This window comes from Chelonoidis abingdonii, chromosome 2, assembly GCF_003597395.2.
Source record: "Chelonoidis abingdonii isolate Lonesome George chromosome 2, CheloAbing_2.0, whole genome shotgun sequence".
Classification (NCBI taxonomy): Eukaryota; Metazoa; Chordata; order Testudines; family Testudinidae; genus Chelonoidis; species Chelonoidis abingdonii.
This window is the reverse complement of record NC_133770.1, coordinates 235,906,556-235,924,600: the sequence shown is the minus strand read 5'-3', so window position 1 is coordinate 235,924,600 and position 18,045 is coordinate 235,906,556. Positions and strand designations below refer to the sequence as shown.

At 46.3% G+C, this 18,045-nt stretch overlaps 1 protein-coding gene across 18 annotated transcripts in view; it reads left to right on the top strand.

The window, feature by feature from the left end:
- ASPH (aspartate beta-hydroxylase) overlaps window positions 1-18,045 on the top strand; it is a 522,004-nt gene that overhangs the window by 35,940 nt on the left and 468,019 nt on the right. For 16 of the 18 annotated variants that reach the window (XR_012655352.1, XR_012655354.1, XR_012655353.1 and 13 more), the window contains 3 exons: window positions 1,686-1,835; window positions 2,344-2,388; window positions 3,933-4,001. Coding sequence is in view for 15 of the 18 variants with exons in the window: in XM_075063048.1 (XP_074919149.1) it covers window positions 1,686-1,835; window positions 2,344-2,388; window positions 3,933-4,001 (264 nt within the window). In the remaining 3 variants the exon portion in view is untranslated. The remainder of the gene's footprint in view (window positions 1-1,685; window positions 1,836-2,343; window positions 2,389-3,932; window positions 4,002-18,045) is intronic. The other 2 variants (XM_075063044.1, XM_075063049.1) reach the window with 1 other exon arrangement.

The following is an 18,045-nucleotide window of genomic DNA, read 5'->3' as shown; positions in this document are numbered from 1 at the left end:
ATATTCAATTTTAGGAGGTTCTAGCTTCCTTCATGGAAGTGACCTACTCCTTCCATTAATTTACGCCTAAATTACTTCTGCTTAGCATATTAGCTGAAATACTGTCTTCAGTTTGTTTTCAGGGAACAGTTCCCAAAGATTTGTGCTCTGGATACATTAAGGTCTATAATTACTCTTTAAGCCTGCATTAACTAAGTCTTAACTCAACAATGCAAGGAGTAGGTTGTTCTCTTGCTTAGGGTATGGCTACACTTGAAATTTCAAAGCACTGCCGCAGCAGTGCTTTGAAGTGTGAGTGTGGTCGGAGCGCCAGCGCTGGGAGAGAGCTCTCCCAGCACTGCACGTAAACCACATCCTCTACGGGTGTAGCTTGCAATGCTGGGAGCACTGATTGCACTGACGCTTTACAGCGCTGTATCTTGCGGCGCTCAGGGGGGTGTTTTTTCACACCCCTGAGCGCGAAAGTTGCAGCGCTGTAAAGTGCCAGTGTAGCCATACCCATAATAGATTGTGTCTGCAAGATTAAGACTGGAGAGCAGGGACTATCTGTCTGATACTTCTGTGAGCAAGTGGGTGGGGAGTAGGAATAGCACTGGGTCTGCCATCATTTGCCAGCAAGAATTGTTGGCTAGGTACACAGCAGGGAGTAAACTGCTGTATGAACATGTTTGAAGTAACCTTTTCCCTAGAGCAAGGGGAGAAATTTTGATGCTCTGAGCCACATTTCTTTCTCTGCCCTTAATAAAGGAAAGTTCATACCAGATTGTAATTTTACAGTTTAGCCCTTTGAGTTGGGTACATAATACGCTAACTCTGTTTTTTAACATGAAGGCTTTAGAAACTTTTGGCAAATGGATAAAATCCATCATTTGCCTCAACAAGGTGTCTGAGTTCCAGATCAAAACCTGTAATGTGTTCTAGCATTTGAGCTCTATCTACACACGTGACAATAGGTGTGTTTTTTTTAAAATGTTACCTCAGTCAATTTATCTTAACTGGATTGAAAATCGCCTTTAAACCAGTGTAGATCTGATTTAACACCTCTTGGATCCTTTGATCTGGTCATATTGTCACTTTGGTGGGAGCCTAGGAAACAATACAACTAATTTAAACCATCTAAAAGGAGTTCAACTGTGTGTATGCTGGCATTAAGGAGGTGCATGTTCAATCACGTTAGCTTCACTCATTTAAAAAACACACTTTTTTTGCCTGCATATGCAAACCCTGGCTGTCTATTACAATTACTACTAATAATAAAGGAGATAGTAGTAGTGAAAGTAACGTAAACCTGGTCTAAAACTTATGTTAAACTATGTCACTTTAGGGGTTAAGACTACTTAAGCCCTGGTACTGAGCCCAGAGAACTGCGAGGTAGACAGATGAATTTTTCTGTCAACCTAGCTACTGCCTTTCCAGGGGGTGGATTTAGTACAGTGATTGGGGAAAAACCCTTTCTGTTGCTGTCGGAAGTGTCTACACTGTAATGCTATAGTGGCATAGCTGCAGCTGTAGTGCTTATAGTGTAAACTGCATTACAAAGGTTATTGAGCACTTTGTACTACTGAAACATTATTCTAAAATAGTTTTACTTGCACAGTGTGTAAAAACATGCATACTTTTATAATAAAATATTATGCCTTCTAAGAGTAATCCAGTTTCCATGTTTACACATCTTTCTTTAACAGAGACAAAGCATGGAGGAAACAAGAATGGGAAGAAAGAAGGCCTCTCTAGAAGCTCATTTTTCACCTGGTTTATGGTAATAGCACTGCTGGGAGTTTGGACATCAGTAGCAGTTGTTTGGTTTGAACTTGTAGATTATGAAGAAGTTCTAGGTAAGAACTTTCATGCCTTAATGTGTATAATTTAGTACGTCAGAAAATGTGCTTCGTGTATCTTCATTCATTGAATAGAAGCATTTTCCGATTTCAGGAAGAAAGACTGAAGATTTAATCTTGCCTTCAGATAGATGGGAGCACATCACCAATTTGTAAATTAACTATTGCACATACATTTGCAAGTGTATTATTTTTACAAGATAAATGTCAGTGGACTCCCGGTATGATAGGATACATACTGTGCTTTGTATTTGTTTAAAATTCACAGTTCCAATAGTGTTTAAAAAAACAAACAAACTTCATATTTGTTAGGCACTAAGAAATCTGTCCAGTGTTCACCTGCCATTACACATGCAGATGCTTTGTTAGTTTGTCCTTGATCTTTGATGCAGGTGAATCTAGGAAAATATTATACTTGAACTGTAAGGTTCAAGCATCTGATTTAAAACCTGATCAGGGTCTGATGATGCAAATAATGTTTTTTGTATCTTTACCATGCATGCAGCCAAAGCAAAGGACTTCCGTTATAACTTGTCAGAGGTACTGCAAGGTAGGCTATTGGGGAAACAAACTTCCTTCACTCTCCCTGGGATTAAAATCTTATGCTAATCGTATTCTGCTTTACTCTTTATTTTAACTTTTTTTAAAAAAATGTTTCTTTCCTGCAGTCGTCATTCAAATGAAAAACTCCAGCATTCTATTATTTCTAACTTTTCTTCCTATTCTTGGAGAAAATGCAATTTTTCTTTACTAGCTGAATGTTACAGAATTTCTTACTATGTACTTTAACCTGAAAATCAACAGCAATAATTTCGATTTCACTGTTGCAACAGAATAGTGATGGCTTACTTAATCTACTCTGAACCTGTTCCTGGAATTCAGCTTCCACCAAACTGTCTTATTTTCTAAACTATATTTTAGTTTATTAAAATATTTTCTATAGGATTATGTTTTTGTGGAGAACAGGAAAATAGTGGTTAACATTTTTTTTGTTTTTTTGTTTTTGTAGAAATTTTGCCACAGTTTTAGTGGTTGGTGATAAGTTCTTTCCTCAAGAGAAAAAAGCAATGGCATGCTCACGATAAACTGATAAGCTGTAAGAATGTCTAAATTTTACAACTCCTCCCCATGATCTTACAGCAGTGTGAGTCAGGCTTGAGTTTTGCCATGATATTGAGATGTATCAAAAACTAATTAAGCATTAAATGACCTACTAATTCATTTGTTGATCCCAGGAAACATCTACTTTTAGCTGACATAGTTTTAGGTAATACTTTTATTTTCTAAAAGAGATTACGTTCCCCTGAGTGTTAACTCTATGGCTGCTAGAGCTGCTGTGGCTGAAATAAAAGAAAAGCAAGACCTCTAAATGTTTTGATCATGTATTAAGAATCCTTACTAGATTTTACTGATTAAGGCAGCTACCATGTTGCTTTTGCTTATCCGTGTATACCAGGGCTCATGACTAGTGATGATGATGATAAGCCCTGGATGATGATTAATTTCTTAGCTATAGTAAACTTATGTAGGCATTGGTGAAATGTCTGTGAATTCTTTCCCACGTTTTGTGGGATATAGGCTGCGTCTGTTCTATTAACCCAATACTGAAACCAATCTAGCATAATTTTAACTGTCCAATAACATTTTTAAATATGGGAAGTGTCTAGAATAGCAGTTAGTATGAAGAAAGAAAAAAGAAATGGTGATTATATGCTTGCATAAATTTGGTTGATTATACCCTTTCAGATTGCTTGTTACACGGCTAGCTTTGAATTTAGTACATTCAGATAAAGTGCACAATTTCTAATTGAATTATATACTTGCTATTGTGTGTGACAGACTAAAGAAATTATGCATTGAAATAAATATCGACTTATACTCCAGTAAGATTCATATTTAGAGAATGTGTTGTGCTCAGTATGGTTTTGCTGTTTTCTGCGTGACCTAAAATTGAGTTAAACAGAGAGAGGCTAAATTATTTATATATAAATATATTTACAACCATCTGTATATAATGAACACACGTTGAACATATTACTTTGGAAGCATTTTACTCAAGTCCTTCATCCTTATCCCTTCTTTTTTGCATTTTAGGCAAGCTTGGGATATATGATGCTGATGGAGATGGAGATTTTGATGTGGAAGATGCCAAAGTTTTGCTAGGCAAGTACTCACACAACTTTTTGGATTACAATCTGAAGGCTATGTTATACAGATTTCAGTATTTCATATGGCTTTGTCTTAGTTTATGACATTAAGTGATTAAATCGAGAAATACCCTAAGAATATAATTCTTTGCATGAAAATTGTAGGAACTCTTTTCCTCCTAATACCTTTACAGAGTAGGTAGAATTATTTAGTACCTCACATTGCTTGACTTTAAGATCATCAGGCCTCAAAGTATTCACTTATCACCATACCAAGAATTTTTTAAATTGATTATTTTATGTAAGATGGCCCAGTACTTCAAATGCTCACAGTATTACAGCATTCTTCAAACATATGTCAGGTCCATTGTAAATCAGGCTGTAGCAGAAATAATTATTATGTAAATGCTTTCAATACATTAAAAGTATGAGCATTTTGCATTTATTTTCTGTTGTCCCTCAGAGGGATAATGAAAGCTCCAAAAATCCTTTGCCCTTCAAAGGTCTTGCATAACATTGACTGTCCGTTTTGATATAGAAAAAGCTTAGTCTAGGCTTCCTCTGGAGCACACCAACATTATTCCATTTGTGGCTAGAGAATCTTTTCTTGTACTCACCTGGAATTTTAGGGGAGATATTTCTAAAACATAAACGTCAGATACTACTCATGTCAATGCACTACATCAGATTCATTAAGACCTCTGGACCACCATGTCTCAAACTTGGATCAAGACTTGCACAGTTATTTCATATGTAGCTGAGAATAAGTTCCATGTTGAGTTTTGACTTCAGTTTTTTTTCTTCTGTTCAAATTAAACCATTCAGAGTTTTAGGGACATATATAAATGTTACCAATAAAAACAATACATATACTGTTTGGACTGATGTCCAAACTAAATCTTTCTAAATCTCTCCCACAATTCCCTTCCACTCTATTATAACAACATTGATTGTTAAAGTCTTTTTAAAAAAGTAGATAGGGAGCCTGAATAGAGGGAAATAAGGAGCAATATATTGATATCAAACTCACCTTACTGTTGAAACTAAAGAGAAAATAATTTGTGTTCTTGTTGATTAGGAAACTTTGAAAAATTGTTACTCAGTGTACAAAGGTGGTGAAATACTTTTGTCATCAAATGGAATTGGAAAGAGTAACTGAAAAATTTTCAATTCAGTGTCCTGAAATTACCTTCACTGTTTGAATCTTGATGGTGCATCATTGCAAAATATTACATAAGAACAGTCATACTGGGTCAAACCAAAGATCCATCTAGCTCAGTATACTGTCTTGCGACAGTGGCTAATGCAAGGTGCTTTAGAGGGAATGAACAGAATAGGCAGTCATCAAGTGATCCATCCCATGTTGCCCGTTCCCAGCTTCTGGCAAGCAGAGGCTAGGGACACCATCCCTACCCACCCTGGCTAATAGCCATTGATGGACCTATCCTCCATGAATTTGTCTAGTTCTTTTTTGAACCCAGTTATAGTCTTGGCTTTCACAACATCCTCTGGCAAAGTGTTCCACAGGTTGACTGTGTGTTGTGTGAAGAAATACTTCCTTTTGTTTTGTTTTTAAATCTGCTGCTTATTAATTTCATTTGGTGACCCCTACTTCTTGTGTTATGTGTTGATGCCACACTTCAGTGCAAACTTCCAGTATAGAATCAGGATGTTGTGCATACTCTTTGAATGGCCAGTTAGTGCTGCCTCCAGGCATCTTTGTTCTTCAGTCTATTTGTTTAGCCCTTCTGTATAGGGAGAGAACTCCTGAGATCAGAGCTACATTCAGTCTGCTGAAGATCTGGTAGAGCAAGAAGAATTCTAATGAAACCTATAACTATGGGGGCTCTGTGTGTCTGTAGAGCTACAGATTGGGAGCTGTCACTGAACATTACACATGCTTGTATTTTATCTTGTTTTCTGTCAACTTATGATAAACTCTAACATTTCTTTTCCCGTAATCATTCTGCAAATCTGAATTTTCTCTTGGTGTGTATATATATATACGACAGTACTCTGACTATTGTTTTTCATGCCAGTCTCATTCTGGCTGCAGAGCTGATAGCAAGATACATGTGTTGCTCTTTGATACATTTCCATTTTTACAGAACCTGATATGACTGGGGATTCTGCCAGTTATGTGACACTGTTTCTATAATAAACTCACATTCCCATGTGCATAAAACATAAATAGTCTCCTTTTAAATTTTGTTATAAAACATCACAGATTAGTTACTTCCCCCCCTCTCTAAATACCAGTTTTGAAATATAATTTTACGGTTACACTAATATGGTCTGGAGGATGAGGAAAAATAATTGGTGGTTTTAAGAAGTTCTGTTGCAGATTAATACACAAACTATAGGAATTAAAAAGTAAAACTTGTCAAACGATGAGTCCATAGTATGATTTTAATTGCAGTTACATTTTAGGAAAGAAATGGATTGTAGCCAAGGGACTTTTTTGTTTAGTATCTATTTATACAAGGTTATTATGTGTATAGTACCATATAGATGCATAGTGCTCTAAAGACAAGTAAAAGACATGACCCTGCCCTGAGAAACGTGCTGTCTAAAATTAAATCTGTGAAGCTAATGAAGAAACATGTATATTAAGACTACTTCATCTGCTTGAGTGTAACTATCCAAGCGCTTCCCTGTTGTGACTATTTTACTATGTATCTTGTGTGACTTTGATTAGAATTTTTTTTTTGTCAAAGGATCTCTTTTGTGGTGCATATATCTGTGGGAATACAATATTAAAAGATTCTTTGTTTGTTTCCGTGCTAATTTAATATAGTATTAATAATGAGGAGATCTTTACTGCATAATATTTAATGCTAATAAACCATATATTTTTTTCTGCTCTTTAACTGGCCTTTAAAGCAGGAGAGAAACCACTGATCTTTAAAATCCCCAACATCCACTTCTAGTAATACTGTAGCTGCTAGCAGATGGTTTAAAATTTGTTTTAGTTAACTTAATTATAAATACAGTTTACATTTTCTAAATAGTGAAAAGTGTTTCTCACCAGTGTGCTTTCAAGAGGCTCAAAAGGAGTGTAGGTTTTTATTGCAGGGGTATGATAAGTAGTTGATTTAATATACCGTGTGCTACAATATTTATGTACACTGGAACATGAGGAGATTGCCGTATCAACCTTAAATTTAGTTTGTATTGATTTTGGACCCTATTCCTCTTCCTGTTGAAGTTATTGACTTCAGTGAGAGAAAAGTTGGGTGTTTGGGTAATATCATTCATACATATGAAGCAGTAGTGTGTGGGTGAGCAGAGAACTTTTATCTTTCTGCCCAAACAAAACCGTTATTTAGGTTTTTAAGTTCAGTCCCTGAACTGTATATACTTCTCTGATGTCATCAGTTGTAGGCCATTATTTTCAGGCTCAATTGATTTTAAGTTTTTTTGGGGATCTTTGGAAGATGCGTCAAAAAGACATTGGAGATGGCCTACAACTACTGCATGAAGCATTGGAGTTGCACTGGTGTAAATGAAGGCAGAATTTTGGTCCTCAAAACTTATTTTTGAAAGTTTAAGCAAATATAAGGTTCCTGCATTATTTTGGGCTGGAGTAAATAAACGTGTGGCTAAGTTAAATCTTTATTGGATTTCTCCATGTGTGTTACAATCTTTTTGTTTTTACAAATTAGTGAAAAGCATCATGCTTTAAGTTGCCAAACCATGCAGTAAACAAAGTAATCAAGAATAGATAACAGCTATTATAATCCTGCTATTTTTTCTTTGCTATGTTATGCACCCTTTTAAAAATCTATTCCCTTTTTTGATCTAAGACAGACACTTTAGGATTTCTCTAGAATGATTTTCATGTAGGCAATGTATATTAGCTTGGCTTTGGGATTTTTTTTTTAAAGACTAAAAAAAGTACTTTTGGCAGTCTTTTTCAAGTTCACCACTAATTACCTGGTTATCTCTTGTCTTTTTCCTTTATTGTTAGAACATATCGATTGCTGGCTACTTTCTAGTAGTACAGAGCCAGAGCAGTGGTTCTTCTTCGAGTGCTTGCTCATATCCATTCCAAGTAGGTGTGCGCACGCCGCGTGCATGTTCGTCGGAAGAATTTTTCCCCTAGCAACACCCGGCGGGTCGGCAGGCGCCCCCTGGCATGGCGCCTTTGCGGCACCGTATATATGCCCCTGCCGACCCGGCCGCTCCTCAGTTCCTTCTTACCGCCCGTGTCGGTCGTTGGAACAGTGGAGTGCAGCTTAGCTGACCTCCGCTTCCCTAGCTCTTCACCCGTTTTTTGTCTTTCTAAGTTCATAGTTCTAGTTTGTAGACTGTTAGTTGTTAGTAGTTATTAGTAGTTGTTAGTATAGTTTACTGTATATAGATAGAGGGCTGAGGTTCAATCCTCCTCACCCTCCTGGGGCCCGGGCTCATGCCTGGCTCTCCCGGTTTCAACACAGTGCTTCACCTGGCCTGTCACCGGCCGATGCCTACGGGAGACCCCCATGATCGCTGCCTGAAGTGCCTGGGGGAATCCCACCTTACGGACAAGTGCCGTATTTGTAAGTCCTTCAAACCACGGACTAAAAAGGAGCGGGACTCTCGCTTGAAGCAGCTCCTGATGGAGGCGGCCCTGACCCCTGCAGCTTCGGCACCGAGTGCGCCGCAGTCCGCACCGGCCAGAAGTGCTCCATCGGCACCGGAGACAGCCAGTACTGCCAAAACACCTCGGCACCAACAGTCTCCGGCGCAGAAGTCAACCCAGCACCGCTCCCTTTCCCCGAAGGCAAAGAAGCCAAAGGCTCCTGCGGCTGCATCTTCGGCACCGTAGTCTGAGCATGGAAGACCGAGCCGTCTGGCACCGCCAGCTGCCGCGGCACCGGTAATTCCTGCACCGTCGACTCCGGCCTGGCAAGAGCTGTCGAGTCCGGTGCAAGACAGCTCCCCGGCGCATGCCTTGGTTGAGCTCGCTGTTCCCACCACGCCGGAGACTTCTGCAACGGCGAGGGAACTGATTGCGCTCACAGAGCCTACTCTGCCTCAACCCCCGGCACCGCCGGTGCGGGTCCTTTCTTCGATGGGAAAGCCGGCGATGATCAGGCCAACGTCCGTCGAGGTCCCAGCAACGCTCCCGCTCGTACCGCCAATCGGCATCCAGACGCCGCTCGCAGTCCCGGTACTGATCCCCCTCTCGGCGCCGGTCGTACTCGCGGCACCGGTCCAGGTCGCGTTCTCCAGACCGATACTCATCAAGGCGGTCTGGCTCCCGGCACCGTTCCCAGTGGAGTCGATCCCACCGTCGTTACTCTCGGTCCTGGTCGACCTCCTGGCACCGCGCTGGTAGAAGGTCCCGGTCCCAATCTCGGCACCGGTATGACTCCCGGTACCGCTCTCCGGCACAGTGTGATGTCCAGTACTCACCGCACGGACTATCCGCTCCGCCCTGGCCGTCAAGACACCCCTTGGGTTCGTCCCGCCCAGACAGCGCTCTGTATGGAGATTTGGACCCCCACGCCCATGCCCTCCCTGAATCCCAGGGATTGGAACAACCAACGCAGTGGTCCTTCTGGATGCCCTGGGCCTACCACCAAGCCCAGGGTGATCCCACGACAACATTGCGGTCAGTGGCTTCAGTCCGTCGGGTACCAGAGGCCACTATCAGTCGTCCTCCCCCAGCAGATGACGACGTTTCAGCGGTAACCCAGGACCCTGCGGGCGCAGCGGAAGCTGACCCCCCTCTGGAACAGGAGTCACAGCATGAGCCACTGGTCCCGGGTTTCTCCTCGTCGTCCTCGCCGGATGAGGCGGTAGCGGGTCCATCAACCTCGGCTCCGCCCCCCATCGACCTTTGTGCCCACCAGGACTTGCTCCGCCGTGTCGCGCTGAGCATCAACCTCCAGGTGGAGGAGGTCCCTGAGGTGGAGGACCCGGTCGTGGACATTCTATCTTCTGATGCCCCGACGCGTGTAGCCCTGCCATTTATCCGCTCCATCCAGGTTAAAGCGGACTCGATCTGGCAATCTCCGGCGTCCATCCCCCCAACGGCCAGAGGCGCTGACCTCTGAAATTATAAGCGTCGGCTATGAACAGGTTATAAAAAATTCCATTTTACTTAATCCATCTTTGGTGGGGCTTTATTAAACAACTGCTATGATCAAGTACTATACAGTAATAGTCATGTGCAATGTCTTATCGCTTTGTAAAACTTTGCTGAAAAATGTGAGTTCCACTGAGCAATAGGGTGGTAAGAGTGAACTGTTTCCCGGTTGTGCGGAAAATAAAAAAACTGCACACAAGTCTCATCTTTTGGAATCTTAGCCATCAGAATTTAACCACACTACCTTCATTCTGGTGTGATTATGTTATCTTCTAGCTTCACAATAACTAAATTCATAATGTGGGAAACAGCAATATATCATAAAATCTGAAAAAAGCAATATCACTAAAAGCCTACTAATACAAATGGTGGTTTATTATTCAGAAACAGGAAAACAAAAAATGTATGCTGAACCTATTGAAAAAAATGAAAGAGACTTGCATGGCTAAGCAACCAGAGGAAATCAAATAAGGTGCCCTGATCACATACTTAAAAGAAACAAAAAAAAGTACATTTTTTTTCATTGGGGAAGCTGAGAGGAACCAAAGAGTACAAGTAAAAAGCAGAGTACAAAGGTAGCCATAAACTTACTTTTGCACTCCCTGATCTTGACACTCAGTTGCTGGTAGGTGAGAGCTGCTCCAGTGGTCTCTTGAGGACCAAGCCTATAGGTGGAATTAGTGCAGTCAGGGAGCATCCTTGGGCCTGTTCCTTATCCCTCTACCATGCTGGCCTATACTGGCAAGTATACCAGATGGCTATGTAGTTCTGTGATTGGGAGTGTCTCTATGCACCAGAAATGGAAAATTATGATTGGAATCCTTCATGGGCAGTGCAAAATGTTACACAAGCACCTGAGAGAATCAGACATTAATACTGTTGTATTCCAGACAAACACTGGTATGGCAGTGTATATGCAAACCATGCTTTGCATTTCTGTAGTTGTATTGGTATTACTTGGTTTTAGCCATGTAAAACTATGACTCATACTTTGACAATTATTCTTACTTGCTGTTGTCTGACGGTACATAATGGTATAATATGAAGGTAAAGTTAGGAAAAAAATAGATAGTGTATATTTTTGAACATAGAATGTGGTATGTGAATAATCATGGTCGGGGAAACTACGACCGTGGGCCGGAATCTGGGTCGATCAGGGCTTGGATTCTGGGCCTGTGAGCATTTCCAGGCCCTGTGGTGCAGCTGGGGCTAGGCAGGCTTCCTTGCTTGCCCTGGGTCCTGTGCCGCTTCCAGAACGGCTGGCACCATGTCCCTGCAGGCCCTGGGTGGGGAGACAGAAGGCTCTGTGCACTGCTCTCGCCTGCAGGCACCGCCCCCGCAGCTCCCATTGGCTGGGAACTGCGGAACCAATGGCCAGTGGGATCTTCACAGAGGTACCCGTAGTAGAGGGCAGACACAGAGCTTCCCTCCCAGAGGCACATGGACATGGGTGCCACGCTTCCAAGGAGCGGCATGGCGGCCAGAGCGGCAGGAGCTGCCTTAGCCCCACTGCACGCAAACCGCCACGCTGAGCGCTCAAGGTAGCAGGGTAGGTGGCTGGAGCCACACTCGAAACCCCTCCTGCCACCCTGCAGTCCATCCCCTGCCTCGAGCCCCAGCCCTGCTGTACTCTGACCCCTCTCCATCCCAACTCCTGCCTCGAGGCCCCTTCTCTGCACACCGCACACACCCCACACTCCCTTGCCACCTTAACCCCCTCCCCAAGCCCTACATTCATATGGCCCTGCTTTGCAGTTTCCCCACCAGATGTGGCCCTTTGGGTCAAAAAAGTTTGTCCATCCCTGGATTAAATGTAAAATGTATTCACAAAAAAAGAGCACAGTAAGATTGCATGTAACTTTGGTATGTCTTACTGGGAGGCCTTAAGTGTGTAACCTTATTCTAGTTTCTCTGACAGAACTGCCTTAGACTTTTTTTTTTTTTTTTTTTTTTTAAAAGTCAATAATCGGAATTCCTTTCTGCCTGAAACAGGAGAGTGCTTTGTTCCTTGCACAGTGTGCCACTCCCCTGTGAGTTCTGCTGTGTAAAACAACATATTGAAATAAGTTATGCACATAATGAAGGAATCTCATGTCTCACTCTTTCACACTTAAACTGCAGCAGTTTGAAGTGCAGCTTTCTCCACATACTAAGTAACTAAAATTAGTTCAGTTTACCTACAAGCCTCCGCTGTTTTGAGATTAAATTGTGGATGTGAAAATATTTTTTTTAAATCATTCACAAATTTACTGTGTATGCATTAAAATGCACCTTTCCCCTCATGCCTGTGAATCTGATTAATTCTTCTTCGAGTGCTTGCTCATATCCATTGCCAAAGTAGGTGTATGCGCGCGCCGCGTTACGGTTTCGTCGGAAGAAATTTCCCCTAGCAACACCCGGTGCGGCGTCGGCAGGCACCCCCTTGGTGTGGCGCCGTTGCCGGCACCGCATATATACCCCTGCAGACCCGCCCCACTTCTCAGTTCCTTCTTACCGCCGTGTCGGTCGTTGCGAACAGTGGAGGTGCGGCTTAGCTGCCTCCGCTTCCTAGCTCTTCACCCGTTTTTTGTCTTTCTAAGTTCATAGTTCTAGTTTGTAGATTGTTAGTTGTTAGTAGTTTATAGTAGTTGTTAGTATAGTTACTGTATATGATAGAGGGCTGAGGCTTCAATCCTCCCTCACCCTCCCGGGGCCTGGGCTTGTGCCTGGCTCTCCCCGTTTCAACACTGTCCCCTGTGCTCGGCCTGTCGCCGGCCGATGCCTACGGAGACCCCATTGATCGCTGCCTGAAGTGCCTGGGGGAATCCACCTTACGCGACAAGTGCCGTATTGTAAGTCCTTCAAACCAACGTACTAAAAAGAGCGGGACCTCTTGCTTGAAACAGCTCCTGATGGAGGCGGCCCTGACCCCTGCAGCTTCGGCACCGAGTGCGCCGCAGTCCGCACCGGCAAAGAAGTGCTCCATCGGCACCAGAGACAGCGGCACCGCCAAAACACCTCGGCACCAACAGTCTCCGCGCGCAGGAAGCCAACCCGCACCGCTCCCTGTCCCTGAGGCAAAGAAGCCAAAGGCTCCTGCGGCTGCATCTTCGCACCGCGTCTGAGCATGGAAGAACCGAGCCGTCTGGCACCGCCAGCTGGCCACGCACTGGTGATTCCCGCAAACGTCAACTCCGGCCAGGCAATAGCCGTCAGGTCTGATACAAGACAGCTCCCTGGCGCATGCCTTGGGTGAGATCGCTGTTCCACCACGCCGGAGACTTTTGCAACGCGAGGGAACTGATTGCGCTCACAGAGCCTTACCTCTGCCTCAACCCTGGCACCGCCGGTGCGGGTCCTTTCTTCAGCGGGAAGTCGGCGATGATCAGGCCAGCGTCCAACCGAGCGAACGGACAGGCACCCGTTCAGCCGCGTCGAGGTCCCGGCACCGCGCCCACTAACGTACGCGATCAGCTCTCAGATGCCGCTCGCAGTCCCGGGTATCGATCCCCCTCTCGGCGCCGGTCGTACTCGTGCACCGGGTCCAGGTCCGCGTTCTCGTGACCGATACTCATTTCAAGGCGGCTGGCTCCCGGCCACCGTTTCCCGGCGAGTTCAATCCCACCGTCGTTACTCTCTGTCCGGTCGACCTCCCGGCACCGCGCTGGTCGAAGCGGTCCCAGTCCCGATTCTCACAGGCACCGGATGACACCGGTACTGTTCTCCTGCATGGCCAGACGTCCGGGTACCCACTGCACGGACTATCTGCTCCGGCCCTGGCTGTCGAGACACCCCTCGGGCTTCGTCCCGCCCAGACAGCGCTCTGTATGGGGATTTGGACCCTCCTGAATCCCAGTGGGATGGAACAACCAACGCAGTGGTTCCCTTCTGACGCCCTGGGCCTACCACCAAGGCCCAGGGCGATACCCTATGACAATGTCCGGTCAGCGGCTTCAAGTCCGTCGGGTACCAGAGCGCCACCATCAGTCATCCTCCCCAGCAGGATGACGACGTTCGCAGCGGTAACTCAGGACCCTGAGGGCGCAGCGGAGCCTGACCCCCCTCTGGAACAGGCATCACAAGGCCATGAGCACTGCGTCCCGGCCGTCTCTCGTCCTCCTCCTCGCCGGATGAGGCGAGGGGGTACATCAAACCGGGTCCGCCCCCCATCGACCTTCGGTTGCCCACCAGGAACTTGCTCCGCCGTGTCCGCGCGAGCATCAACCTTCCAGGTGGATAGGAGGTTCCGAGCGTGGAGGACCCGGTCGTTGGACATTCTATCTTCTGATGCCCCGACGCGTGTAGCCCTTGCCCGTTTATCCGCTCCATCCAGGCTAAAGCGGACTCGATCTGGCAATCTCCGGCGTCCATCCCCCCAACAGCCAGAGCCGTGGAGAGGAAGTATATATGTTACCATCTATAAGGGTACGATGACCTTTACACCCCATCATCCGCCCATGCTCTCTGGGCTCGTTGCAGTCTGTGAACGAAGAGGGAACGCCATGGCCAGCAACAAGCCCTCACCCCAAAATCGCGGGAGCTAAGCGTATGGATCTACTGGGACGCAAGGTATTACTCTGCAGGGGGTCTACAGTTGCGCGTTTTGCTATATCAGCAGGCGCTTTCTCAGTAGATACATACTTTACCTACCTGGCCAATCCATGGGCAAATTCACATAACTGGTCCCTGCTGGACTCCCGCCCAGAGTTCCAGAGCCTGCTCGAGGAGGGGAAAAAGATCTCCAGACCTCCCTCGATGCTGCGGATTCGGCAGCTAGGACTGTTGCATTAGGAGTCACAATGCGGAGAATATCTTGGTTGCAGGTTTCCAGCCTACCTCCCGAACTGCAACACACATTTCAAGACCTCCCATTTGAAGGCCAGGGTCTTTTCTCTGAAAAAACGGACCCTAGGCTCCAAAGCCTCAAGGACAACCGTGTTATAATGCGTTCCCTCGGGATGCACACTCCGCAGACCCAACGGCAGTCTTTTCGGGCCCAACCTCAACGCCCCTACCCCCCCCACACCCCCGACAGGACTTTAATAGAAGACGTGGCCGGGTGAACCGGAGACGCCAGTCTGGTTCTCAAGGGGGGCAGAATAATGGTTCCGCCAAACCACCACCAGGACCAAAGCAAAGCTTTTGAAGGTGCGGTCGAGAGCAGAGCACCAGTCGTTCCCCGGACTCCTACACAGTTTTCCAACCGTCTTTCTTTCTTCCTCCCGGCGTGGGCCCAACTAACTTCCGATCGTTGGGTCCTACGCACGGTGGAGTTTGGTTACCATCTCCAGTTTATTTCTCCCCGTCCCTCTTCAGGGACCCCTCTCACGAGCATCTCCTCTGGCAGGAGATCCGCACGCTTCTCGAAATCAGAGCCATAGAGGAGGTACCTCAAGAACTCAGGGGCAGGGGGTTTTACTCCCGTTATTTTTTAATCCCCAAGTCGAAAGGAGGCCTTCAACCCATCCTAGACCTCCACGGGCTCAATACCTTCTTAAAGAAGTTGAAGTTCCGCATGGTTTCCTTGGGGACTATTATCCCGTCCCTGGATCCAGGAGACTGGTTCGCTGCTCTCGACATGAAAGACGCATACTTTCATGTCTCGATTTACCCCCCACACAGACGCTACCTGCGCTTTATGGTGCAAGATCGTCACTTCCAATTCACGGTCCTTCCCTTCGGCCTTTCCACTGCCCAACGTGTTTTCACAAAATGTATGGCAGTGGTGGCCGCTTTCCTCCGTCGTTGGCGCATATGCGTCTTCCCTTACCTGGACACCTGGCTTGTTAGCGGGACCTCCGAGACCCAGGTCGCCGCACACGTAGCCGTCATCATGGAGCTGTTCGAGTGTTTGGGCCTCATGATCAATCTTGACAAGTCCATCCTCGTGCCCACTCAGAGGATAGAATTCATTGGGGCTGTCCTGGACTCCACGCTCGCAACAGCTTCGCTCCCCCTGAGCCGGTTCCAGGCAATAGTCACCGCCATAGAGAGCCTACAAGCATTCCCGACAACCTCGGCCTGGGTCTCTCTCAGCATTCTCAGTCACATGGTGGCCTGCACTTTTGTCACCAAGCATGCCAAGCTCCGCCTTCGTCCCCTTCAAATCTGGCTAGCCTCCGTTTACCGCCCTCGCAGAGACAGCATGGACATTGTCGTCACAATCCCATGCAGCGTCTTACGCTCCCTCCTCTGGTGGCAAAACCCCTCCCTGGTGTGTGCGGGCATGCCATTCCACCCCAGGCAACCGTCCATGTCCCTGACAACGGACGCATCATCTCTGGGCTGGGGGGCTCACATGGGGGCTCGTCGGACACAAGGTCTTTGGTCCGCCAAGGAGCTATCATTGCATATAAACATCTGAGAGCTACGGGCAGTCTGCCTCGCCTGTCAGGCCTTTCTTCACCACCTGCGAGGCCGTTGTGTTTTAGTGCTCATGGACAATACCACCGCGATGCACTATATAAACAAGCAGGGAGGGAGCCGCTCTCTTTCCCCTTTGTCAGGAGGCGATCAGGTTATGGGAATTCTGTATAGCCCACTCCATGGATCTGGTGGCTTCCTTCCTCCCAGGGGTCGAGAACACGTTAGCAGACCGCCTCAGCAGGTCATTTCTAGCCCACGAGTGGTCACTTCGACCGGATGTAGCTCATTCTCTCTTCCAGAAGTGGGGCTTTCCCCACATCGACCTCTTCGCCTCCCGCAGCAACAAGAAGTGTCCCAGGTTCTGCTCCTTTCGCGGTCTTGCCCCGGGCTCGATCTCGGACGCCTTCCTCGTCTCTTGGTCGACCCACCTGCTGTATGCCTTCCCACCCTTTCCGTTAGTGCACAAGGTCCTGGTGAAGCTTCTCAGGGACAGGGCTCGAGTGATTTTGATCGCCCCAGCGTGGCCTCACCAACACTGGTACACCACGTTGCTGGACCTCTCAGTAGCCAGCCCCGTTCCCCTGCCTCTCCATCAGGACCTGATATCCCAGGACCACGGCAGACTTCTCCATCCCGACCTGCAATCCCTCCACCTGACGGCGTGGTTCCTGAGTAAAAGAGAGAGATCTCTTCCCCGCTGTACTTATCGTTGGAATGTGCGTTCCTTGTAGCCATTAAATAGCTAGGAGAGTGCGAAGCTCCACTCTCATGTGGATCCCACCCTACACCGATATTTTCCACAAGGACAATTAGTGGCAGCATGCGCCTCAACCGACCTCTTCCGCAAGTGTTTCATCCTTTCAACTTAACCAAGGACATATCATCCCGGTCTTTTTTCCAAACCTCACTCAGCCCGTAAGAGGTCATAATTATCACTCGCTGGAGACGTACTAAGCACTAGCATTCTAACATGACCTGCATAGACCTTCGTAAGACGCCCCACCAGCTTTTGTCGCCGGGGCAGAGAGATGAAAGATCAACCCTCTCATTTCAGGAGAAAATCATCTTGGGTCACGCCGGTCAATAAAAACGAGAAGCGTGCATATTACTCACTGCCTCTCTAGCATCTGACTGCACATTTCCCAGCCAGCCTCATCGATTGCCTTCTAGCTTGTGTGCCGATCCCATGAAAAAAATTTTAGCCCAGCACGTGTTCCGGGACACTCTCTGCCATTACCGCCTGTACAACAATCCCAGCCGACCATGCCTGGGCTTTGGCTGTTGCATCGCATGGCCCACTCCGACCACTCGCCTAGGTAAGCGGCTTGGGATGATCACTCTGGAATGGAATGTGGCATAGCACGTCGAGAAGAAACAGACCGTACTCACCTTTGTAACGGTGTTTCTCTTCGAGATGTGTCTTGCATATCCATTCAACACCACGCACTCTCTTCCCACTGTGGTCAGTACGCTGGCAAGAATCTAGGTGAAGGCTTGGGATGACTACTTGAATGGAATGTGCATACACGCGAGATAGAAACGACGACTCACCTTTGTAACTGTTGTCTCTTCACGAGATGTGTTCTTCATATCCATTCAACACCCGCCTCCTTCCCACTGTCGGTAGTACGCTGGCAAG